Source organism: Miniopterus schreibersii (genome assembly GCF_964146895.1).
Source record: "Miniopterus schreibersii genome assembly, chromosome: 10".
In the NCBI taxonomy this organism is placed as follows: Eukaryota; Metazoa; Chordata; class Mammalia; order Chiroptera; family Miniopteridae; genus Miniopterus; species Miniopterus schreibersii.
The window spans coordinates 20,876,151-20,902,401 of NC_138110.1; the positions used below are offsets into that span (position 1 = coordinate 20,876,151).

The following is a 26,251-nucleotide window of genomic DNA, read 5'->3' on the forward strand; positions in this document are numbered from 1 at the left end:
GCTGTTCATTTTTATTATTATATATTATTGCATTTTAAGACTAACCCACATTTTTTTATCCTTTATACTGTAATGTGTATTTGATTTATTTCCAACTTTTGCCTGTTAAAATAATGCTGCTATATGCATTCTTGTGCATGTCTTTGCACACACATAAGCATTTTGTTGGGTGTAATAGTGGATTTACTGGATTCTAGGTATGCATCATTCAATTATTGTAATTATATAGTAAAGTTTACTTTTGTAGTATACAGCTCTGTTAGTAATATAGTGATGTAGTAACCACCACAATAAAGATATTGAACATTTCCATCATCCCTAAAAGTTTCCTTGTGCCCCTTTGTAGTCAAACCCTAACAACTGGCATCCAACTGCTTAACATCAATAATCTGTTCATGAAAATTAGACATTCTGCTAAAAATGCTGATCTGGAACCTATTTGCCATTGTTTTAAGTTTTAAAAATTGTAGTGTATACAATGACTGGAAATATTCAGCCGGTTTTGTAAAGCACACTAAAGGCCTTTATTTAGGTAACAAACTAGTGTGTTCTATATAAAAATGCTTAAAACATGGTTTCTTGAACAAATTATTATTATTAGCAAATATTTGTTTTGTGAAAAGTAACGTATTCTCTTCCATTCTAGTCATTTTTTCCCTCATTCATTTTGCTTCCTTTACCAGAATTTTCTTTTAACACCTTTTCAGATTCTGCCTCTAGTGTATAATACTTAAAAAAATCAAGGGCTCAATGTGAAAGGTCTTATGGAAACACGTTTAGTAGGTATGTCCAGTGATAGAGAATGGCTCACATTGGGCACGACACTATGATGCCCTCTTAGTAACAACATGAGACATACACCTACTTTTTCTTACACTCAGTTCATTTTTCAGAATGTCAACAATTCTGTCATACGAATTATATTCATAATGAAATTTGATCCCCCCACTATTTTATTTAAAATGTTTCAAGTTTTGGCGATGTAAAAGATTATTTTATAAACATTAGTTGAAAAGCATTAAATTGAATGATATGTTCTAGGAAGTTTGGATACTAAAAACTACATGACATTCTGGGGAAATGTTAACGTTGTTGACATTCTGGGTGATATGCCTGGATTTCTAACCAGGGGCTTTGTTTTTAATTGTATTGATGAATATGTCACAATTACCTAATTCCTTATTATGATGTATTATTTAAGTGTATACATTTTTGCTTAGTCTTAAGATGAACAGCCCTTTAATTTGATCTTTATAGTCATCTTATAGAATAAATTGTAGAATTTGACTTGCTGGGCCAACTAATCTGCATATTTTTAATACTTGTGATGCACATTGCCAGATTGTCCTTCATAAACATTGTACCCACTTACAACCCTACCATTAGTTTCTGAAAGCCCTGTACCTGTCTTCTAGTACCCTCATCAACATTAAAGTATTATAATTTATAATATACGACTAAAGCCAATTTGGACACCTGTGTTTAGAACTTTAAAAATAATATGCTTTTCCTTTAATTAGCAAATGTAAAATTTAGATTTATTTATATACTTTAAAAGTGTCAAACATGAAATCTGTATTATTTATTATATACTTTGGTAAGTGAAGTAAGAAAGTGAAGTGAAGTAAGTAAATAAAGGAACAAATTAAGTTTGTAAGTTGGAGTCCTCCAAGAATATAAAATATGAAAAAGATGTAACGCTTTTCCATCAAGAAGTTCACAGGAAGACTTGTGTATATGTAATATAAGTACAAAGTCACACAGTGGTATGTTAGTGATAGATGTAATCAAAGTGCTGTGAGAGTAGAGAGGAGAGAATAGTTATTTTTTGCTTCATATATTAGGATGAACAGATATAATTTGGACCTTGAAGGATTTTCCAAGCAAGAAAGAAAGTAAAAGAGAGAAACGAAATAAAATTTTAAAAAGGAAGGAAGTGGAATGGCATCTTTGGTTGACTTGTAAAATTGCAAAGATATCCATAAACCAGTGGTCAGTTCTATTCATTGATAGATTTCTAAACTTTTTTTCCTTCAAGGATGATCATGACATTTAGGTAACATTCTTTTTCTCCCCCCACAAACTCATTTTAGCTTATTTATTTATTGTACTTGTCTCTGTTTCACGCCCATTTCTCCTTAGCCTGTAAACTCCATGGATGGGGTACCATTGTTTTTGTATTCATCAATGGATAATTCAGCTTCTTGCATGTTGCCCAGTTTGTAGCAGGTTCTTAATAAATGATGAATTGAATGTATGTAAGAGCACAGGCAGTCAGTATGTATTTGGGGACAGTAATTTACCTATATGGCTGGAACCCTTGAATCAACTTCAAAGACGTTAACTGATCATTGGACAAATGTTTTTTTCATGCATGTGATCCTAACTGATGATGGAATCATTCTGTATTTTGACTGTCAATGTCATCCTTGTTGTGATATTGTACTATAGTTTTGTTGTAACATGTTACCATTAGAGGAAACTGGATAAAAGGTACATGGGATCTCTGTATTATTTTTTATATAAGCATATTAACCTACAATTATCTTTAAAAGTTGTTAATTATGATGGGCAAATAATTTTTTAAACTTCTTTGTTAAAGTCTCTAACCAAGCAATAATATTCTAAAACTTTATAATACATAATTGTATTATTTAGGTTATTGGTTTGAATTTTAATAGAGATCAGATACCAGTGGCTTAACAACGTAGAAGGTTTACATTTTCTCACATAAAAGTCTAAAGTTGGTTCAGAGGTATAGGCAGGTTTGCTTCCTGAGATCATCCAGGATCAGAGTTCCTCCTCTCTTGTTTTGTCATTCCCTTGGGTAGTGTCCTCATGCACAAAGTCAAATCTGTCTCCCTACCACGAGGCTGGGGTTCTAGCCCGTGGGAAAGGTAAAGATATGAAGAGGAAAGAAACATCCTTCTTTTAAGGATATAACTGAAAACTTACATGTCCTACTCCCAGTCATATCCTATTGACTAGAATTTAGTCTTATGGCCATATTTTGGGACTTGCAGTCCTACCCAGCTTTAAATCCCAGGATGTTTATTAAAGAAAAGCAACAAAGGGAGAGGCATGGTGTTGGGATCAGGTAGCTGACTCTGCCTCAATGTTTGCCCTGGAATGCATATTTAATATCTTTATTGGTGAAACTGTCTTCCCTTATTATTTTACTGCACTTATACAGGAAAAGCACGGGTGTTTTTAAGAGTTAGGTATATTTGTTGGATCATTGTGGCAATTAGAGTCGCTTTGCAGTTGTTTGGATGCTCATCTTCCCTTTCTGCTGTTAACTTCCTCAAAAGCACGTTATGGTTTTTTCTGCTTTGTGTTTTTGGTGCCTGGCATAGGCCCTAACTAAGAGGCACTTACAAGGTATTTATTGACTGTTTACCCTTTTTTCTTTGTTGATTGAAATGTCTTTAGCAGAATTTTCATCCATGTTTCTAATAGCTGACCTGCTTTTCCTTAATTCTTTCATGGCATCAGGTTTGTTACAATATTTTAGGTTCAAATATATGAATATGACTCTTTTAGCAGATTACTATAACTATGGAGGACAGTGTATAGTATCATTTATTTTTTATAGTTCTGATTGTATAATTCATGTTTTGTAATGTATTTGCTAGATATAAGAAATCAATTATAGTTTGGCAAGTGCATGTTTAGTAATATGAAAAAACAGTAATTTTATTGTCTTAATAAAATGTTTATTTTTGAGTTCAATATTTTGTAAAACGATACTTATTTTTTTCCTCAATGTTATTATTTGCATTGATGTTTCAGTTTGTCATATTTTGTATCTTCCTCACATTTTTATTGTTAAGGTTAAATAATCTTGAGTCGATAGTTTAAAAAAATTGAATCATCAACACCAGATTTGTTCTTTTAGTTAATTTCAGTACTTTTCAGTTTTTAGTTAGATGAATTTTATTTTAAGAGTTTATTTGGAGAACCTGAGGGATACAATAAAAAAATTTTGGTGACCATCCTTAATTTGGTTTTTAGAACAGAAAGAAATATACTGTAACTTTCCCTTATTTTTCTGGTGGAGAGAAGTTTTTTTATTTTTTTCCAACAGGAAAATGCAATTCCACCAAGATTTTTGGGTCACAGATCAGAGGCTTGGATTGGCAAAAAGAAATGAACTTTTGGAAGAATTTTGATCCAATATTATGGGCCAGTTTAAACTACAATGTAGGCAATGGCAGGCTGCCTCCTTTCTCCCTATAAGGAAAGGCAGCATAGCAATAATATTTACCAGAGAAAGGAAGGAGGACTATGTTTGCGGGTGGGCTGGGGGTTAGCTTCTCAATAAAATGTTATTTTGTCTGGTATTATAAGCAGCTTCTCAGCCCCCTTGGAAAAACTTGAAGGAAAAAAAACAAAAAGGAAAGTGAAGTTGTGCTAAAAGAGAATCAGAATTTTGTTTGTGAAGTTTGTCCAATGGTAGTCAGCTCTTATCCCTCCTAGTGATGAAGATGCACAGCTACGAAGAGAATTTTAAAAACCCACACACTTATATTTTACCTCGGAGAACATTTTGTGATTATTTTTGTTGCAAATTGAACTTTTTAATTGTGTTTTTCTCTGCTTGCGATCCTGGGACACACAGTGGTGGATATAGGGGTAGACAGTTATGGAGCATACTCCGAGTGGAAGGAAGTGTCTGGAAATTTTTTTAAATGTTAAGATAAATAACAAATCAGTCCCAAGCAAATAATACTTGACTATTGGTTGTACTTTCTTATATAATTTTAATTTTCTTATTAAATGTCTCAAGTTTCTCAGTGATATCATGAACATTATTTTTGAATAAATTTAAATTCGTGATGTGTAATGATTAGTTGATCATTTTTACCCAACTATCCAGATTTTCCTAATGAGAAGGATGAAGCACAGTACTTAGCAGAAACTTTTCTGTCCTCCTCAGTCATCTCAAAATCCTTCCTACATTTACATAAAAAAAAAAATCTTTCCTGCTGATTTTTCTTGCTAGGCCTCAAGTTTACTTGTGCCTGCACTGAAGGTTTATACCAGATAGGCTGTGCACTTTGAACTTTCCTGTATACTCTGGGAACCTCTGAAACTTGGGTGAGAGGCCTATTACCCCCCCCCCCTTCTCCCCCAAAACTTCTCAAGAGTTATTCCAGTGAGTCACATAAAAAGTTTGAGATTTGCAGGACCACGTGTGTAAGAAATAATATATTGATAGGTATCCATGAAGTAGTTCTATATGGTCTGTTCAGTAAACACAAAATGTTAGAAATGAACAGATGTTCACACTGAACTGTTTACAGTATAAATAAGAAATAAAAAATATCTGCCTGTGTTCAGGAAAGATCAAACATCAGTTTTGCCTATTTTGCTATCCATTTTAAATTTCTTTATAAAAGCATTTAACAAAGGTGTTCTTACATCTGCCCATTGTAATAAGTAATAAAAAATTAGACCTGTACAGAGATTAAAATATCATACCTATTGCCACCATCTTAAATCTGATCAGCGTTAACACGTTGGTGATTACCCTCTCCCAAACTATCAGAAGATGCTTTTTATTTTTTTATTTTTTTCAATTATTTTTTTGTTTTTATTTTTTGCATTCTGCACACTGACACAGAGGTAAAAGACATGACTGAAATTTAAATATGAAAGAATTCTTTACAATTAAATCCACAACTTTATACATTTATCTTACATGTCAGTGAAAAATCACCAACTATTACAAAATACGACAAATTATATCAAAAAACCTGAAAAGATCTCATAAAAAAATATATTCAAGTCTGAATATTACTGCGCGCTTGACGCCTTCACATTCTTCTCTTCTGTGTGAGAGAAACACATTGTTTCCTCGGATAACCGTGTTCCCATACTTGTTCTTCAGCTGTCTGTTTACATACTCCTCCGTCTTCTCCAAGGCGATATTCATGTAGCCGCCCAGGCAAGCCAGGACCCCTTGATAATCCACTCCAGAATTTAGTTTTACCACCACTGGTCGTTCAGTGATTTGCTTCAAGGAGTCACTGGGGGTTTGCTTCCGCAGACTCATTTTAACAATCCTGATCAGAAATTTGGGAGGCAGGACACCTGAATTCTAATCGCAGCTCTGCCACTTAATTAGCTGTGAACCTTGGATAACTCATCATTTCACCTCTCAAGGCCTCAGGTTCCTCATCTCGTGACTGGGACCTGGAATCCTCACTCTGGGAACCCGCAAGCCTGGCCTTCTCCCCAGAAGATGCTTTTTAAAAATAAAAATCATAGGGCTATGTTCCTAGCCCAAGTGTGTGTGCTGCTTCACATTTTCTGAGGTTGGTGGCCAGGAATTTTTTTTCCCCCCTCACTTCTTTCCTTATTGTTTTTGAGTTGCTGAAGTTATGCTTGAATATATCTGTGTTGAAAGGGTGGAACAAAGTAAACACTGAATAAAATATGAGACTTTTTCAAGCCATCTTCACTCCTGCTCTCTTCTCACTGTCAACAGCACACCTCCCAAGCACCTGTTGGTGCATTTACATGCATAGATATGTGTATTTACAATTAAAAAACAAAAAACAAATGCGACATATTATTTGCATCTATGTACTGTTTTGTCTTTTGCCTTTTCAGTTAATGTTATACTGATGAGGTTTTTCCATATTTTATATAATTATATACTGATTGAGTGTGTATTCTATTATTTTAATTTTGTTAGTTTACATTTATTTTAAAAGACATAAATAAAATGAATATATTCTTATTGCAAATTATTTAACTCTACAAATAAAGCAAAAGTTCTTGAATTCCATGCCAGAGGTAATGTCTCTTAATTAGTACGATGTACACTTGATCCTTCCTGTTTTTAAAACACACACACATACGATTTTAGTGAGTGATTTAAAAATTATTAACCTCAATTTTTCTGCAACTTGCTTCTTTTTACTTAACAGTATACCTTAGGGATATTTCCTTGTTAATACATAGATATCTACTTCTTTATATTGTATTCCATAGTATGAATTAACCATAGCTCTTGGTGAACAGCCATATTGTTTCATTATCTGACAGTTATAAACAAGTTACCACAAATATTCCTGTATATAAATCTTTGTGTACTTGTTCAAATATTCTCTAATATAAGGAAAAAAATTGCTGGGTTGATGGGTACGTGCATTTTTTATTTCAATGAGAACTGCCAAACAACTTCCAAAAATTCTGTACTACTTTGATCCCTCGCTGTTGGTAGTTTCTATACCTTTAACAATACTGGGTGTTATAAATCTTTAAAAAAAAAAATTGTGTTCTCATGGATGATCTCATTGTCATTAATTTAATTAATTATTTTTCTCTTTTTATTGCTTTGGACTTTTATTGCTTATTTTTATTTTGGATTGTTATCTTACTGATATGCAGAAAGTCTTTTTAAAAAATAGTCTTTTCTGTTTTATATGTTAGAAATGTTTTCTCCTCTCGTTTAAAGTATAATTCATTGAAAAGTATTTAATTCTTAAGTAGTCAAATTACTATTCTTTATATCTTTTTGGATTTTGTGTTTTGCATTTGAAAAAAGGCTTTCTCAACTCAAGGTTTATACCCATACTTCCATAGTTAAACATTGGGGAAATGATTAAATTCTGTTGTCCCAAAGACAGTTATAGAATTTTATTTTTTTCTTACTAATTTGGAATCCTACCTGTATTATAAGGTTAATTCTCAAACACATGTTCTATTCTGAACTCATTTCCATTGAATTATTTGTCTATTCTCCTGCCAGTATCATACTTTTAAATGACTATAGCTTTATAAAAATTTTGCTATTTGACCAGGAGCATTCTTCCCCAGGCTAGTCCTTCTATTTTCACATCCAGCAATATTTTATTCACACTGTCTCACAAAATATTACATAAATTTCTCTTGGTATTTTGATAGTGGTTATATTGAATTTTAGATTAACTTAAAGTATTGAGTCTTTTTGTCCAGAAATATGTTGTACCTTTATACTAATTCAGATCTTATATGACCTTTAGTCAAGTTCTGTGGTTGTCTGCTTAAAGGCTTTCCACATTTCTTTGTGTTTATTCTTGAATATTTTATTGGATTTGTTGCTGTTGTGATTGGTCTTGCTAATTTTGCTCATGTATAGGTGCACTTTTGATTTTTTTATATGTTGATTTTTTTGTCATGGAACAGTACCAAAATCTATTAGTTCTAGTAGTGTCAATTGATTCTCTTGATGTTCTAGAACATCTCTGTCCAATCGAAGTATAATGCAAACCATAGATGTAAACCACGTATATAATTCTAAATTTTCTAGAGGTCATATTTAAAAAGCGAAAAGAAACCTGTGAAAATTACTTTAACAACACGCTTTAATGCAGTATATCCAAAATATTATAATTTCAACATCAATATTTAAAAACTAGTGACAGATTTTTACTTTTTTTTGGTATTAAGTCTTTGGAACTCTGTGTGTGTTTTATACTTATAGCACAGTGTGATTTGGACTACATAGCCGCATTTCAAGTGCACAAAAAGACCCACAGTGACTAGTGGCTAGTGGCTACTGTATTGGATAGTGCACAGATTGCTTGCAAATAATGAAATTCCCCCCCTGCCTCTTTTTTTTTCTTTCCTTAATATCTTTTGCTTGGAATACCAGTAGTACAGTGCTGATGTTGGTGATATTAAAGGGGATTCTTCCAGTGTTTGACCACTGTGGATTTCTGATTAAGTAGACTTTAGAAACCAAGAGGTTTCTTTCCTTTTCTAGTTTGTAAGAATTTTTTTTTCAGTAAATTAAGAATAGGTTTTAAGTTTAATAAAAAATAATTTGGCATCTCTTGAAATGGCCATATTTTCTTTTCCTCCATCTTTTTTAAATGAAGAGAAACAAATTTATAGATTTTTTAAATGGTGAACTGTACTTGCATTTCAGAGACAAAACCTTTTTGATCATAATGCATTTTTTTTTAAATAAAATTTTCTACAAAATTTTATCTCCTTTTTGATTCAGGCTATCTACAAATCTTTACTCATTTCTCTATTTGCTTTATTATTATTATTATTATTTTAAACATCTTTATTAATTTCAGAGAGAGGAAAGGAGGGGGAGAGAGAGAGATAGAAACATCAATGATGAGAGAGTCATTGATCGGCTGCCTACCCCACAAACCAGGCATGTGCCCTGACCGGGAATCGAACCCCGATCTCCTGGATCCTAGGTCGATGCTCAACCACTGAGCCACGCCCAGCTGGGCTCTATTTGCTTTAATTGCAGTCTTTATCCATTTTCTGGATCAAGGAGGATTTTCTGGCATTTTCATTTGAGTTGTCTAGATATGATTTATGTCAGTACTTTGGAACTGCTTATATAATATGAGAATTATCTGTACTTTTTGAGGATTTTTTTAGAGTTATTTGTAAAAATAACTGGACTTGGTTTGTTTTTAGGGTTAGCGCTTTGATTCCATTTTCACTCGTCTAAGATTATTTGCCAATTCAGGCTTTTATCTTTTTGGTCAATTTTGATATTTTGTATTTTCCTAGATATTTTCATTTTTGCTTAGGTTTTCAGATATATGAGTATAAAGTTGTACATAAAATTTTCTTATAAATATGAACATAAAGAAAAATATGGAGAGATATATTAGAAACGTAATGGTGGTTATCTATGGGAAGTGGAAGTGGAATTATGCAAATAGGGAATGATACAGTCTTTAAAATTTTTATATCCTTGAGCAATGGGTGAATTTTCAAATCATGGACTTGTTTTACTTTCATAAAAAAGAGAGTGTTATTTCAAACTTTTAAATATGAGAAAGTATAGACTGTTCTACAGAAATATATTCATCTTACTATTCCCAGCACGTCTTACCTGTATGTTTTCTTCTCAAGCTGGACTCTGGACTGTCTTCACCCTGGGTGGTGTGGGCAGCAAAGCGGCCGCCAATCCAGCACTTTCTTCTCCTCTGGCCAACCAGAGTCTCCTACTTCTCCTGGTGCTGGCTAACCTGACAGACGCTGCAGATGCACCAAACCCCTACAGACAAGCCATTATGTCCTTTAAGAATACACAAGGTTTGTGGTGGTTTTCTCTGAATATTATTTCTAATGATTGGAAAAGGGGTTTTGTTTTTACCCCATATTGGGTTTTTTTGTTTTGTTTTGGTTTTTGTTGTTTTTTTAAAAAATATATCTTTATTGACTTCAGAGAGAGGAAGGGAGAGGGAGAGAGAGATAGAAACATCAATGATGAGAGAATCATTGATCCGCTGCCTCCTGCACGCCCCCGACTGGGGATCGAGCCCGCAAACCCGGGCTTGTTCCCTGTTTGATCGGGGAATCAAACCCCGATCGCCTGGATCCTAGGTCGATGCTCAACCTCTGAGCCACGCCTGGCTGGGCTACCCCATATAGTTGATTGTCTTATAGTTGTGGAGATGACTGTCCAATATATTTTCATATTGATTAATGATAAGAATAATTTAGATGTTCCTGTCTGTATTCTCAGAAAAGTCAAATCTCAGATGAGGGCAGTGCTTCCTTATATGCATTTAAATTTGCATTTCTTTCAGAGATTACCAGGCCAGCATATGCTTAATTTGGATCCGTCTATCCTACCCAGGAATTAACCTGACAAAACTCTAAATGATAGGTTGTTTGAAATTTTTCACTCAAAGTCTATTTAGAGTTTTATAGAACTAAAAATTAGAACAGAACTGAACAAACTTTTTCTGCAAAGGGGCAGATGGCTTTGCGTGGCCATGTGGTCTTTTTTACCACCTCTTAACTCTGCCATCACAGCACAAAGCAGGCATAGGTAATACATAAGTGAGTGAGTGTGGCTGGTTCCAATAAAACTTTATTTCCAAAACAGGTGGTCGTCTGCCTGTGGGCTGTAATTTGCCAAACCATGAGGTAGAGCTTAAAGTAGATTGTTCTATATTGAAACAGTAGTCTCTCATCAAAAGGTTATACTCTAAAAGCAAGATAAATATGGTAGGCTAGATTATCAAGATCTATCCCAACACTAACATAATTAAAATGGGTAAAAAGTACAGTCATTGGGTAGGAATTTTTAGGCTTCTGATGCACTTTGCCTTGTTCCTTTTCAGAGCTTTTCTAACATATGTTTCTTATAGACAGTGGGTGAGTGTGCCCATTAGTTGTGGCTTTGTTAATTCTGGTATTATTATTTATAGGGTAATAGGAAGTCTCTAATAATTTGATAGATAAAAAGTGAAAGCTCATGTATCTAATAGTATTTTCTATTGTCACTTTAGATCTGTGAGAGCTTAATCTCAGAAAGCCTTTATAGCGTTGTCTGTAAAATGAAGGTAATATGACTAATAGTATTTGTATAACTACCAAGGTAAGGTTTTTAAATGATTAGCTTAGATTTTACAACAAAGCAAGTATCCATTTTTTGGAATCTACTATTGTTACTTTAACTGCTTTGGCCAAAGTTACTATCTTGAGTTGAACCTTCCTGGGAGGATAGTCATCTTTTCGGAGACTGTGCGGTACACTGATTCAGAGCATTGACTTTACAATTAGACTGACCTGGTTCATATTCCAGCTTTATTTTTTAAATACTAGTTTCTTTATTTGTGAAGCAGGGATTATAATCTCTTCCACTCAAGGTTCTTTATAAGAATTAAGTGAGTATCTATCATAGTACTGACTCCCTGAATTATTGCTATCATTAAAGAAGCAGTACTGTGTAGTGAAAACAATAGAGGCTAATTAATCTGTGTTTTACTCGGGGCTGATCTTGGAAGTTACTTAATCTCTCTGAGACTCTGTTTTATCCTTTGTAAAACTCGTCAGAGTAGTGACCAGTTGTATGGATTAAATAAGGGATGATACACATAATCATGGGAAGGCTGTTTAGATAGTACAGAGAAATAAATTGTCCCAGTGTTTTTTTTAAATATGTTTTTATTGATTTCAGAAAGAGGAAGGGAGAGTGAGAGAGTGAGAGAAACATCAAAGATGAAAGAGTGTTATTGATCGACTGCCTCCTGCACGCCCCCTATCAGAGATTGAGCCCACATCCTGGGCATGTGCCCTAACTGGGAATTGAACAACCGCTGGGCTTTATTTGTTTTTTGGTTGAGACTTTCAGTTTTACTCTTAGCAAATTTCAGTTATACAATACAGTATTATCAACTCTAGTCACCATGTTTTACATTAGTTTAGTTCTTTTTAAAGTAAAGTTTTAAATATAAATTGAAATTTTAAATCTGAAATGTGCCAACTTATGCAAAATTAATGGGAATTGAATTGTATACATGAGTGGGCTTTTATTATTTATAAAAGGCACAGTGTATAAAATGCTAATGTGATATTTTAAAACTTTTGTGTTTTCTGTATTCCAGATAACAGTCCTTTTCCCTCGTCAATTCCACATGCTTTCCAGATTAATTTTAACAGTTTGTACACAACTCTCTGTGAACAGCAGACATCTGATCAAGCAACTCTTCTCTTGTATACATTACTCCATCAGAATAGTAATATTAGAACGTACATGTTGGCTCGCACAGATATGGAAAATCTTGTAAGTATCGTTCAAAACATTTCATGCTTTTTGTATTTTATAATATTTTGAAAAATAATTTCTTTTCCTAAGAGGGGAAGTGTATTTGCTTGGTTGCCACAAAGGTAATGTTTGAGAAATCAATGGGGAGATGTCATCAGACACAGGAGAGAGAGGTATGAGTTTTACAATGTAGGAGACAGAGCATGTAGAGATGGCATCACAGAGAACACAGCAGCACAATAAACTTCCCGGTCCTTTAGGTCTTTAACAGCCACCCACTGCTGGCAGCAAAAGGAATGTCCCCTCTGCACTATTTTTATAGGTTGGTAGCAGGATTCACAAGGTATTTGGTAGCCTTTTTTTTTTTTTTTTTTTTTTAGTGTTAAAGATAAAATACTGAGTAAAGTGGGATATTAAAATTCATTTGAAGAGCATATCCCATATCAAAGTGACAGTGAGGACAAAAAACGATGAAAGAACCTCTCTCCATACTAGGTATATGTAAAAAACATTGGCTTAAATAGCAAAATTGGGTGTAACAGTGTGCTACTTATGTAAGTAAAAACTTACAATGAGAAGGCCCGTTTCCTGATGGGTGGGGATGAGCACAGAGACAATTCTGAGCGTGATGTATCCTAAGGGAAATGATAGCAATAAGCAGAAAGCCTGTGACAGCACCTATTCTGGAAAGTTCTATGGTAAGATGTTAGTATATAAGATGATGCAGGGATGCCCTGCCAGTGTGGCTTAGTTAGTTGGAGCATCATCCCATACACCAAAAGGTGGTGGGTTGGTGGGTTTGATTCCCAGTCAGGGCACATACCCAGGTTTTGGATTCGATCCCCAGTCAGGGCATGTGGAGGAGGCAACTGATCAGTGTTTCTCTCTCTCTGCCCCCCCCCCCCCAAGATCAATTAAAAAAAGTGATGCAGGGAGCACTTGTCTGTATATGATATACCCCGGTGAAAAGTTAAAAGGTTTTATTTTTACTTGGGAGGGTGAGGTAGAGTTTCCTTGTTTGTTTTTTTATTTTTTTAATTTCTTGCATAGATTACTTTGATAATGTTTTATTTGATGTCTCTGTCCTTTTGCCTTCTATAATAAATATTTGTTGAAGCTATGATTAGAAAACATGGGTAGAAAATTTACTGTGCTGATCTGATTTTTGTTGTTAACAATGTTTTTACTTTACAGTCTTGGCTATTAGGAAGGTAATAGTTGACACATTACAGTGTTCCTAAGAATACTTTATTGTGTGTAAGTTCCTACTAGTCTGGAGGCAGACCTGCCTCTATTCAGTGTCAAGTGCTGACTGTGAGCCTACATGGTCTCTGCAAACCCAACTTTTATGTGGCAGCAGATCCACACAGGTGATAATTTCCTCCGCTAGTGTCTTAGGTGTACAAATGGAAAGTAGTTTTGGTTAGAGGCTGGTTTGTGTGTGGTTTTTTTCTCTAAAGAAAAATGTAACTATGAAGTTAAGACAAAGGTCTAAAATTGTAAAAGTTTAAGACATTAGTCTCATAACAAAGTAGTAGAAGTAGTAAAGTAAAATTTATATTCCCTAGGTTTTACCAATTCTCGAGATTCTGTATCATGTTGAAGAAAGAAATTCACACCATGTGTATATGGCACTTATAATTTTGTTGATCCTTACAGAAGATGATGGCTTCAATAGATCCATTCATGAAGTGGTAAGTTCCCATTACTTTGATTAGAGTTACAGAGGTACAGAATAGACATGTCCTCCATAAAATTTACTGTGGCCTTAGCATTTCTTCCTTCTTTTCCTTCTGGTAGATGTTTCTGTGAGAACCTGACTTAGAAATGGATTGGGAACCATTTATGAAATGGTGGGTTTTTCTGAATGACTATTAGCCACTATTAAAAACCCTCTCAAAGTGGTTTCTTTAGTAATTTAGGCAAATGTTTTTGCTGCTACTGGGTTCACTTTTCTTCTCCATTTCATTTCCACTTTTTAGTTGAGGCAGAAATTGCCCAACAGGTTTGCTCCCTGTATACAGAATGAGTGAAAGAATTAGGGAGCAAAGGGAAGAAGACTGCGAAGTAAATTGTTTAATATTTTAAAAGAGTGTAATATCATTTTACTCTCTAAGTTTTAGTCCTGCTGGTGATTTTATCTTCCTTTTTGGTATTTTCTTTGTGTCTAAATAATATATGGACATAGTGTTAAAACTTATATAGAAGTAGTAGGTTTTTTAAATGTTATTTTTCAATTACAGTTGGTATACAATATTATATTAGTTTCAGGTGTACAACATAGTGGTTAGACACTTAAATACCTTATGAAGTGATTGCCACAATAAGTCGAGACCCACCCCCCCACACACACCATACATAGTTATTACAATTTTATTACTATATTCCCTATGCTGTACTTTACATCTCTAACTATTTTTATAACTGGCAGTTTGTACAGAAGTACTAGGTTTTAATGAAAAATAGCACACCCCATGTCCACCCTATTCCTAATTCCAGCTTTCAGCTCTGTCCATGTTTCTAAATGCTTATATTGTATTTTTTGATTTTGCAGATTTAGACATTAACTTTTTCTAAGGTAGAAGATGCTGTTAGATCTTCTTCTGCACAGATGCATGTTCTCTCTGGGTTCCCAGCCCCCTTCCAGCACATAGTCTCTTCCTTCCATTCTGTTGTTTTTGGTTAACTCAGTTTTTACATTATTATGAGTATGTTAACTATTATTCTTAGTTCAGATGGAGTATATGATATTACATTTTCCTCCTTGTACATGTTTTACTTTTTCTGTAGCACATCATTGCCCTGTTTTTTATTCATGTACCCATCGCTACTGCAACTCCCAGTACTTCAGCAGAACCTAGAATCCCCTCTAAGTCTATTAAAACACATAGCATATTTTCTCAGTTCTCCTTTGTTCTTTGACTCCTGTCTTAGTCCACATTGGAGGCTTTCCTCAAACATCTGTTGATCTTGCTTATCTGTTCATATTTAGCAGTAAGGCACTAACAAGTTGGTTGGAAGTTCTGCGTGTGGGCAGAACTTATTTGCTATAACTTGCTCTACATAATCTGTTTCTTTGGACATCCTAGTTTCCGTAGCCTTTTCTTTCAGGCTGGTCGGTTTCCCAGAGGAGCCTCTCTAGTCTCCTCAGTGCTGGGGCCGAGTGGGAGATGGGGCTAGGGCTTTCCCTCTTCACTGGGTACAAGCATTTTCTTTTAGTCTTCAGGAGGGCTTTGTGTTGTCTTTTCTCTGATTTTCCATTAAAACTTTTTTTGCCTCTATATAGTATGGCCATCATCCCAACTAAGATTTAAGGAATCTTGACACTGTAAAAAGAGGATAAACCATACAAATTTCTTAATTCTCGTATTTAGTTAAAGTACTACCAGAGAGAAGATATTTGCACTGACTTACTCAAATTTTTAATATAACATTTATGTCTCTTTTGATAAGGAATAAAAAATCAATATGATTTTTTAAGAACATTTAAAAATTGAAGTATAAAAAAGAAAGTGCACAAATTTTCAAGGTACAGCTTAGGAGTTTTTGCACTCAGATCAAGTTACCGAACTTTTCTAGCATAATAGAAGACTCCGTGTGCCCCTTTCTGTTCAATATCCCACACCGATAGTTTACTACTATTCTGACTTCCCTTCCAGCAGACGAGTTTTGCCTCTCCTTGTTTTATGGTGTATTCTCTTATGTTGGCTTCTTTCATTCAACATAGTGTTGCTGAAATATACCTATGTTATTAAATTATTAGTTCTTTATTTCTATGTGCCGTTCCATTGTATGAATATACCACAGTATGTTTATCCATTCTCTTGTTGGTAGATATTTGGCTTTTTCTAGTTTGGGTCTATTTTTGATAAAGCTGCTGTGTACGTTTTTGAACATGTATTTCGGTGGGTATGTGCATTCATTCTCTTAAGTATATACCTAGGAGTAGAGTTGCTGGGTCATAAGATAGGTGTGTGTTTAGCTTTAAGAGATAATAGTTCAACTGAAGCTGTGTATACCCCACAACTCAGCAATTTTACTCCAAGCTTATCTAGGAAGACTCTTGCACATTTGCACAGAGAGGATGTGCTTATTACTTATATCTTCTTATTGGAGAAGGCAGGGATCATCCCAGAAGTCTTCCTTTTTCATGCTTAGGTGAATAAGCATGTGGCACATTGATTCCCTGAGTCAAGGAGAAAAGAAGTAGCAGTGACTTAAATGGACGAGAACATCAGGGAGTTCTAGTGCTCAGCTGAGCCTGTTGGTTTTTCTGTATTTTACCTCCCTTGGTGGGATAGCCCAGAACTGGCTGCTGCGCTGCCCATTTTTTGTCCCTCTCTGATACCTATGTTATAAATCTATAGTGAACCTGTGCCAAGTTAAATTAGAAAACAGTTCTTGCTTACTGAGGCCTTAAGGTGAGCTGTCTGCTCTGGATAGACAGAACAGAAATGAGGACATCTGTTCTTGAAGACCTTGGCTGTTTGTGTTCTTGGCCTTTTCCTGAACAGCGTGGAGGTTTTCTGTGGTTGTTGGGGCAGCTCTACTCTTCAGGAGACTCCTTGGTTTTCTTATGTTTGCTTTCAAACTGCTTAGCTTTGAGTGTTTTTTCTCTCAGTCTTGTCCTGTGTGCCATACCTCCTTTCTGTCCACTAAAGAAGCCTCCTCTGTTCCATATCTGGTTCTTTTTCTTTTATATTTAAGGAGGAAGGAGCAGTAAACACATCAGCATTGTTTGGCTATCTTGAACCGAAAGTCTCACAATTCACTTTTATATACTGTTTAACTCAGAGCATAGTCATGGCTTATCCAAAATTGTAGACATGGACAGTACTTTTTTTCTTAAATCAATCATGTTTACTTAAACTTTTCTTCCCCATTACAGATATTAAAAAATATTACTTGGTATTCAGAACGGGTTTTAACAGAAATTTCACTGGGGAGTCTCCTGATACTGGTTGTAATAAGAACCATTCAATACAACATGACAAGGACAAGAGTAAGTATTCCATAGCTACATTTTTTATCTTTATGCAGACAGTACGATTAACACTATAGTTTACAGCAGTTGCAGTATGTAGAGTGCCAACATTTTCATGAAATATAGAAGAAAGATACAGATCAGCATATAGTCACTGTATTGTATGATCCTATATGTATAGTGCCTGTTTCTTAATATTTGATAGATTGTATGGTTAGAGATATTTTACATGCGATCGAAAACAAGCAGTGGAGCACACTTAGATAAAAGATGCTGTACTTCTTTGCTGGAATGATAAAATTAATTTGCCTTTTAAAAGCAACAACAAACTAAGAAGATGTGAGCACAAGAAAAAATGAATTTAGTTGGGAAAGAAAAATAGAAGAAAATACTTTAAAGAGTAAAAGGAAATTTTAAACTGGATTATATTTGCAGTACCTCGGAGCAGATTTCAGTTATGGTCAGTAGAGAAGCCGTATACAGAATTCATAGCTCAGAGTAATAGTCAAGTTTACTGACCTGTTTTCAATTATTTCCCTCTGTGGAGCTAATGTAGATACATGTCCACAATCTTTTATCTGAAACTCTAGGAGTCATGTGTGTTTTAGAATGGAGAATGTTTTGATTTTAGAAAGATAATTATAGTGCATATGCTTACATTATATGTAGCCATTAGGTTCTGGAGCAGCACACTGTAATTAAACATTAATATTTCTGCAGCGAAATACTTCAGTATTCACTAGGGCAGAGATAATGAAGACCATAAATAGCATCATACTCTTGTGCCAGATGTTGCTTCCAAATATGTGGTGAAAACACTTTGAACTTTCAGTGCTTTATTGATTTTTGGAATTAGAGAAAAAGGATCATGGACCTGAGCTTTTCAAAAGTCAATGACAATCGAGTTTACATTTGCTTCTAATTAACCTTGTTTACAATGTAGAGAAGACTTGATGAATGTTTTCAACTTGCTGTTTTCTGACAGGACAAGTACCTTCACACAAATTGTTTGGCAGCTTTAGCAAATATGTCAGCCCAGTTTCGTTCTCTCCATCAGTATGCTGCCCAGAGAATCATCAGGTAAATATGAGCTTTAAAAGAAATGCTGATTTTTGCCTCCGACCTATGGAAAAGGATAGTATCACGGTCCCTTTTTAAATGTTATCTGTAAGGAGTATCAATTTTTCCTGCTTAATTTTTATCACCTTGTTTGGTTGAAAATACCTTGTTGTCCTTTGTTTACCAACCTAACTTTTCAATCCAAATTAATTGTATTTACTTTCAGTCTTTTTATAAATCTGGTTTTAAGCTTTGTGTATTAGCTTTTAAAGAGGAACAGGTATATTTCTTAGTAATGCAAACTAAATTTTAATTGACCTATTTGTTGAACATTTTATAGAGCATCATACTACCCTTCTGAGGAGTTGCCTGTGTTTGTTTTGGAGAATTCTTTTTATAGCATATTAGTTATACCATATTAGTTTTTATACATGTTAGTTTCTTTTTATACCATACTACTTTCCTGTTGTTGTCACAAGTTAGTGAATGAAAACAACACAAATTTATTATGCAATTCTGTAGGTTAGATGTTCAACATGGGTCTTGCTAGGCTAAAATCAAGATATCAGTAGGGCTGTAACCCTTTCTGGACACTCTAGAGGAGAATGTTTCCTTGCCTTTTCCATCTGCTAAAAGGTGCCCACATTCCTTGGCTCGTGGTCCCTTTCTCCATCTTTAAAGCCAGCAACAGTAGGCTGTTGAGTCCTCCTCATATCTCGTCACACCTCCTCCTCTGGTTCCCTCTTCCACTTTGAGGATCCTTATGATTGCTTGAGCAATGCACAAAGAATCCAGGGTAATCTACGCATTTCAAGGTCCTTAACTGAATCATAACTGCTAAGCCCCTTTGCCATGGAAGGTAACATATTTATAGGTTCCAGGAATTAGGATGTGGACATTTGGGGGAGCCATTTTTCTTCCTGCCACAATATCACCAGAAACCCTTCTGTCTCCACGCCTCCCTCACACCCCCAGCCAAAGACATGCTCTTTATGGGTAGGAAAGTTGATTAACAAATGATGAACAAATATCTTTGGTAGGGATTTAAAAAATATATATATATATTTTATTGATTTTAGAGAAGGAGGATGGGAGAGAGAGATAGAAATATCAGTCTACTGCCTCCCCCACTGCCCCCACTGGGGATCGAGCCAGTAACCTGCACATGTGCCCTAATTGGGAATCGAACTGGTGACTGCTTGGTGCATGGGTCAGTGTTCAACCACTGAGCAACACTGGCAGGGCTGCAGGGACTTTTAACATATGTAGATACTTTTTGATATTTAGTTAGGATGCTCAGTATTGTGCTAGTGACTCTCAAGTAGAACATTTGTTATATAAATCAGTGAAGTCAGATTGTTTCCTTTAATTCTTACTTTTGGGGCAATGCAGTTTTTAAAAAACATTTATTTTTCAATTATAGTTTACATTCACTATTATTTTGTATTAGTTTCAAGTGTACAGCATAGTGGTTAGACAATCATATACTCTACAAAGTGTTCCCTCCAATATTTCCACCTGGGGCAATGCAGTTTTGACTATTAGTTTTTGTGTTCCAATCATTGGTGATGATCACAACTCCATATTACTTTAAACTCTGACCTTACTTTCTGTTCATTGGTTAGAGATGTTTATTGACCCTGGCTTATTTTTAGCAATCACTCAGAATTAACTAACGGTCTTTGTCTGTTTACTTATCCTCAGAATTTAGCAGAGGATATATTTTGCTAAATTAAACTAAAATAATTGAATATACTGTATTAAGACATTATAGTGCTTTATAATACATTGACAGTATAATATATTGATAATGATGTATTACATAATGTATAATTTAGGTCTGGTGTTAATACATTATGTTTGATTATTTTGGGAGTTTGTACTTGAGAGATCGTTCAGTTGACTGACTTTGGACTAACACTAACTTCATTCATAACTTAAAGTAAACGTGGTAGCTCCTCATACCTCAGATCCTTACAGGTGTTCGAAAGAGCCGTTAGTTTCTAAACACTAACCTTTGTCACCGTGCTTTATTTCATCATGACAGATTTAGTGACATCTGTGCCGCTTTGTGGCCTATTTTTCTTTGGGTGTATGGGGAGTTTTATAGTGGTTATATGAAAATTTCTTTATAAGATTAATTTTCCTCAACTGAATTATGAACATTTGGCCTGTTCAGTATGAAAATGCCAAATGAACTGGTTCAGAACTTAAATTCTTATAAAATGTATCAAGCAAGATTAAATAAATATTTTCTAGGTATAAGAGTTGGGAAAAATGCAAATAAAGCACTGTGCCCAGTTTTCTGTGTTTGATGACTAAAGTAGAAAACCAGTCATATTTGGAGAAATAAAAAAAACCTAATTTAGATTTGTGATTTGGGAATATTTTGATGATATTTCATCAATAAGGAGTAGTGCTTTACTTCATTTTAATGGAGTTGTTTTTAGTACTATATTAGTAAGGAACTGTGTTAAGCAAGGAATGTCAAAATTAGCAATAAAAATTGCTGCCTTCAAGTAGCTAGTACTTCAGTAGCAGAGTTATGACAAGGACCAACATATATTATATAGCAGAATGTCATAAATATTAGAGCGAAAGGGAAATTCCTGCGGTGAGAGCAAGTGGTTGGTTCAGAGAATAGTGAGATCACATCTCATTGAGAAATTAGGCAAGGTAAGAAGAGAGAGATGGCTGTGGAGACTGGCCTGAAAGAGGAAAGCATCAAGCACAACAAACCAAAACAGGAGGGGATGTGGTGAGAGAGCATGGTTTATATTTAGAAAATAACGTGTCCCATTCAGATGGCATGTTGTGGAACTATGCAGGGATTATAGGAGAGAAACCTTAAAGAAACAGCTGGGGCCCTCACTGTCAGATCTACAGGTTAGGATAATATGAATGAATGAATTGTAAATGGATTTTAAAAGAAATAATTTAATGTAAATTTCTAGAGTCATCAGTTTCAACAGAGATGATATTAACATGCTCTGTTTGTCACACTGAGGGATGCACTGTTCTGATACATTTCTGAGTGCTACCAATGCTTCTGGTCCAAGGGCCCCAGTTGTGTAGAGTGTGGATCAGAGCATCCACATCATCCAGGAGGGTGATTTCTTGTTAGAAATGCAGTGTCGGCCCAGCTTCACATCCACTGAATCAGAATCTTCATTTTAACAACATCCCTAAATGATTTGTACACATATTAAAGTTTGGAAAGCATGTTGAATTTGGGCCTGGAAATCAAGATTTATTCCCTTAGAAAACACTTGTTTTAAATTGGAAATGGGGCCCAGCTTTGCATCTTGAGGAAACTCATTTTGTACTAAGTGTTTGTGTTTAGGGTATAGAATTGTAAAGTCCAGTAAGGAATGCATACCAAACACTGTTCAGATGCACAGATTTATCATAGCAATGCAAGATTCACCAGATGCTCTAGTAACTCCTTCAGGTGAGAAGTAAATCAGTTTTCATATATACATTTTTTAAATCCTCTTTTAGGAAGAGACTATACAGTTTTGTGTCTGTCATGTCATCTTTAACAAAATGCAAAACAGAGTAACATGTTTCATTGCTGTGAAAATAGGAAGTGAATAAAGCTTTTAAAAACCTTAACTGGGACATAAATGTAAGGAATGATTTCATATGGTGTCTAAGCTACTGTTTCATATTTAATGATAACATGTCTTCTACAAACTTGGTATTCTAGAAAAATCACAAACATGATTTGGATTTTGCTCATGTGTGAAGACTTTGAATATGCTATAAGCTTGGGTATCGATATCATTATTTGGGACTAGGATTATAAATTGCCAAGCGGGAACCAAAGTAATTTTCTACCATTTCTCTTTTCCCCTCAAATGCTATGTTCAGTTGTGCCCAGGAATTCTAAGTCCACCATTGTAACTTGGATTCATACTTTCTTTTCTGTCTCCGCTGTTGCTGCCTTGGTTCACGTGTTCATCATGGTCACCAAAACTGTGTCATTTGTCTGCCTGATCCTTTTGCCCCCCTACTTGCCTCTCCACAGTCGACCTCCACACTGCTGCATTCTTCTGAAAAGCATATCTGATCTTACTGCCCCCTATGCTTAACATCATTAAATAGCTTCCCTTTGCTAACAGGTTAAAACTCAGCTTCCTAAGAGCAGTAGCTCTCAACTGTGGGTGATTTTGTCCTGAGAGGACGTTGGCAATGTTTGGGGTAAGGTGTTTTTGTTTTTGTTTTTGTTATTGCTATTGCTGTAACGGGAGGAGGTTGCTAGTGACATCTAGTGGGTAGAGGGCAGGGATATTGCTAAATATCCTGTAATATACAGGACAACAAAGAATTAGCCCAAAATGTCAGTAGTGCTGAGGCCCAGGAACCTTAGAGTGACGTGATCTGGGCCCTGCCTTTTGATCTTAATCTTTGATTACTACTTGACTTAGACCTGCTGCTCTGTCCTTACTGAGCCATTATAGTTCCCTGCTCTTTCACAACTGCACTCTTGTGTCTGGATAAATGTGGTCTGGAATTAGAAAAAAGCCAAGCCTTACCTGGTATCACCTCTTCTTCCTTAAGTTTTCCCCTGCCAGCTTCTGTGTTTCTGTTCTGTTTTGTCTTGAACCTGCAGTGGTCAAGTCCCCCACGCCCAGCTCCTAGACCTTCTAGCTTTAGTGCTAGCTGCTCCTGCACAGTCACTTCATATTTTCCTCTTCAGATTAGCAAGAGAAAACTCAGCTGGCCCTGTTTATCTCTTTGTAGTAGCCCCTGGGTCTTTGCCATTCTGGCCCAGGGCTAGGAGCAGGAGCATGGGGGTCAGTCAGGGGCAGTTCCTGGGGCAGAAGCAGGGGGGTCAGGCCAGGAAAGGAGAAAGTCACAGGTAGAAAATACAACTGTGGTGGCCTGGCTTCTCTCAGAGGTGGGTGTGGGAGAGAACTTCAGAACCTTCACCTTGTGACACACTGGCCTGAAGTTGCATGTCTTGTTGTTTAAGCAAAGTAGGAATTACTGGAGATAAAAGACTTGTCTTATATTTCTTTGCATTACTTTACAGAGAGTAGCTCTCTCAGACACACAATAGACTTTTAGTAAATACTTAGTGACTTATTCTTAGAAGATGGGCTGGCATCTGGGATTTTTTGTTGTTGTTTTTTGTTTGTTTTGTTTTTTTTAAAATATGTCTTTATTGATTTCAGAGAGAGGAAAGGAGAAGGAGAGAGAGAGAGATAGAAACATCAATGATGAGAGAGTCATTGATCAAGCCCGCAACCTGGGCATGTGCCCTTACCGGGAATTGAACCCCGATCGCCTGGATCCCAGGTCGATGCTCAACCTCTGAGCCACACCCGGCTGGGCGGCACCTGGGATTTTAAGCTTAGTTCTGGCACCCGTTGTCCTGAGACTTCATATAAGTTGATTTGTCTCTGGCCGCCTTTTGCAGATATCTGCTGCTTTTTGAAGCTAGTGAAGTTGATGGCAATGTAAGACATTGTTGAAAGCTTCCTGGTTTTTCAAAACTCTTAAGAAAAAAATCATATAAAACAGATTTTTATAAGAGTAGTATTTTTTTTATAAAATCCAATTATGTAATTTAAGAATTTAAAAATTCTTCAGTCTGTGACTTATGCTTTTATCTTTTCTCTCATGAACAGCCAGCAGTGGTGAAGATGTGCAGCCAGGTTCCCTGCTGTGCACCTTCTCTGTCTTGCCCCAAGCTGGCAGCTCCTATAAGCTGCCTTTTTCTGCTCTGCTCATGTAATAATACACATTTTAGTCACCCAGCATTTTTCTGAAGACTACAAAAACACAGGTTGGTTGTTTAACTCTGGGTGGTTAGCTCCTCTATTTTAGACAAATATAGATCTTTTAGAATGGCCCATGGAATCAAAGGAAGATAGACAATTTGTTTTTAATAATACTTTCTAGTATTAGCCTACCTAATCAGGCTTCCTCACTCTGTCCCCACTGAATTAAGTTTTCATGGATTGAGTTTTTTTCTGAACCAAATCCTATACTGAACTGAAAACATACAAGAGAATATTAAGAAGCAAAATGGCCTGTTTATAGTTGGGATAAATTTATGTTACACAACATAAAATTTTCAAATATATAATATAGGAAGATACCTTGTTATTTCTCTCGGTTATGATATTTCAGGAATACTTTCTTAGGTTAAAAATAAATTCCATTTAATGATAAATTCATACCTGTCACCCTCAGTGTCTTACCACTTATCTCTTTTTTGCTACATTTAAAACTAGTAAAAGTCTGGAGGTTTATACAATGTAAGGTGTTGATGTTATTTACACAGCTGGTAAGTGGCTGTTACAAGCTTGTCTAGATTAAAAGCCCATACTCCATTCCACTGCACTGTCACAGGAAGACTGGCAGAACTTTATGTTCGAGAATAATCCATCTGCCTTGGGATTCTGACTCCTGAGGCTTTTCTGAAATGGATGGTTCTGTACAGTCTAAGGTAGTCAAGCCCTTGTTGATTGTCCCCTGCCCTTCATTCCAAGTTCCTAAAGTTATAGTAGGAAAGTCCGAAAGCCATTTTTTTAGTGCTTTAAACTGGCTAGTTGACGAAGGTATGAATGTGTTCAGGTGTTGCATGGTGTATGGATATTTTCCTGGAAAATAAACATGGAAAAGAGGACAGGAACTGTATGTCTTTTAGCCTGAAACTCTAATATCTGATGTCTTACATCTAATACTTGATGTTAGTTTAAAATTCAGTGAATACTTACTGAGCTTTTGTTGTATGTTTACCACTGTGAGGTCCACCATAATTTGAGATTTTTTTACATTTGAATTTGAGACTAATGTCATTCATTGTATCTAGAAATTAAGCATTAGAGTCATGTTGTTTTTATTTTTTAGAACTTTAATTTCAACCTTATATTATCTGATATCCTTATAGTCAGGAAATTATTTCTTTAGAGAAGGAATTATCTAACATTAAGTGTTAAAACAGTTTAGTTCTCTTTCCAAAATCTTGGTAAGTTATTTAATTTCTGTTTTCCATCTCTAAAGTGACGTATGATCCTATTTCATGTGAGTATTGCAGTAGTTAATAATAGCTGGTAAAGTCTTTTGCAGCTCTGTTTTTTCTGTTATAGTATTAACATTTTTGAAATAATTTTAATCTAAAAATAAATCTGGATAACATCTCTACAAAATGCTTCTTGCTGTTCATATTCCTAGATTCTGATTCCTTGCCAAAAGGATTACCAGTTTGCCTATATTTCCCAGACATTTCCCTAAATGAAGATCTCACTGAATATAGAATGAGAGTTTTTAATAATAATATGTTTTATTTTAAATTGGTAGGAGGCCCTGGCCAGTTGTTGCTTAGTTGGCTGGAGCATCCTGCCATATACCAAAAGGTTGTAGGTTCAATTCCCGGTCAGGGCACATACCTAGGTTGTGTTATGGGTTTGAGCCCTGGTCAGGGTACATGTGGGAGACAGCCAATTGATGTTTCTCTCTCACATCGATATTTCTTTCTCTCTCTCCCTCTCTCTAAAATCAATTTAAAACCATCTTTAACTTGGTAGGAGGTCTGAGCAATGGTTTTGCAGTGTAAGTACTTCTATTAAACTGGCTTTGCAAATTAAGTACTTCTATTAAATGTATATGATTTATTTTTTAAAAGATAGCATTAACTTGTTCTTGCTGAGGACATAGGCAATAAA

At 35.3% G+C, this 26,251-nt stretch overlaps 1 protein-coding gene and 1 pseudogene across 7 annotated transcripts in view; one reads left to right on the forward strand and one right to left on the reverse strand.

Annotated features, from left to right (window-relative positions):
• DYM (dymeclin) overlaps positions 1 to 26,251 on the forward strand; it is a 277,415-nt gene that overhangs the window by 111,988 nt on the left and 139,176 nt on the right. For all 6 annotated transcript variants that reach the window (XM_081148364.1, XM_081148366.1, XM_081148361.1 and 3 more), the window contains 5 exons: positions 9,883 to 10,065; positions 12,369 to 12,547; positions 14,098 to 14,223; positions 17,418 to 17,531; positions 18,499 to 18,593. In XM_081148364.1, the coding sequence (XP_081004490.1) occupies positions 9,883 to 10,065; positions 12,369 to 12,547; positions 14,098 to 14,223; positions 17,418 to 17,531; positions 18,499 to 18,593 (697 nt within the window). The remainder of the gene's footprint in view (positions 1 to 9,882; positions 10,066 to 12,368; positions 12,548 to 14,097; positions 14,224 to 17,417; positions 17,532 to 18,498; positions 18,594 to 26,251) is intronic.
• On the reverse strand, positions 5,820 to 7,267 carry LOC308562668 (U6 snRNA-associated Sm-like protein LSm6 pseudogene; annotated as a pseudogene). Its single transcript has one exon. The product of its transcript is annotated as a U6 snRNA-associated Sm-like protein LSm6 pseudogene (transcript).